General features: G+C 54.3%; 1 protein-coding gene across 1 annotated transcript in view; it reads left to right on the forward strand.

Annotated features, from left to right (window-relative positions):
• The window catches only part of PpBr36_10217 (uncharacterized protein), a gene marked incomplete at both ends in the record, with an annotated part of 5,586 nt that continues 4,674 nt past the window's right edge, over window positions 1-912 (forward strand). Inside the window, one exon of the mRNA XM_029897330.1 lies at window positions 1-815. Coding sequence (XP_029744372.1) covers window positions 1-815 — 815 coding nt within the window. The remainder of the gene's footprint in view (window positions 816-912) is intronic.

Raw genomic sequence — 912 nt, forward strand, 5'->3', positions numbered from 1 at the left:
ATGTCTCAACCTGTGGAGGAAAAGAGCGCTGTCCAAGCAAGCAGCGACCCCGCGCAAACAACCGATACTGGCAACGCCAGCATGCCCAACACGAACGGCCATGACCAGGAGAGATCGCCCACCGGTATCAGCTCCTCGCCGGCCGACACGTTGATGGACAGGGACCAAGGCAAGGAGAAACAAACCGCGAGCTCACTCGACCCCTCGGCCGACAAGGCTCCTGCCGCTGAACCCGCGGCTTCGGTCGAGAGCGACACGGCCGAAGATGAGTACTACTTTGACGACAACGACTCGGAGCAGAGGCGGCGAAACGACATGGTGCAGCAGCTAGCACGCACCTACACGTCCCGATCCAACGCGTCGGCCGCCGCTGAAGAATATGGCAATACAAACCCGTTCCTGATTGCAAGCGAGGACCCGGAGTCGCCCCTGAACCCGAACGGCAGCAACTTCAAGGCCTACGCCTGGGCCAAGGCCATCGCAAGCATGGTCGCGGCCGAGGGCGGTTCATTCCGTACCACTGGTATCTGCTTCCAGAACATGAACGTTTTCGGCTTTGGTGCCGCGACGGATTTCCAGAAAACCGTGTCAAACGTCTGGCTCGAGGCGGCAAACATGCTTAGGACGTTGGTAGGCATGGGTAAGACGACAAGGATTGACATCCTGCGGGGTTTCAATGGCGTTGTACGAAAGGGAGAGATGTTGGTTGTGCTGGGTCCACCTGGTTCGGGCTGCAGTACATTCCTCAAAACGATTGCCGGCGAGACAAACGGGCTGAACGTCGACAAGAGCGCCTACTTCAACTACCAAGGTGGGTTGCTAATTCTGTCCTGCGTCATTTTACTTTTCTACTTTTCTTTTCTTTTCTTTTTTTTTTTTTTTTTTTTTTTTTTTTTTTTTTTTTTTTTTTTT

This window comes from Pyricularia pennisetigena, assembly GCF_004337985.1.
Source record: "Pyricularia pennisetigena strain Br36 chromosome 4 map unlocalized Pyricularia_pennisetigena_Br36_Scf_9, whole genome shotgun sequence".
NCBI lineage: Eukaryota > Fungi > Ascomycota > Sordariomycetes > Magnaporthales > Pyriculariaceae > Pyricularia > Pyricularia pennisetigena.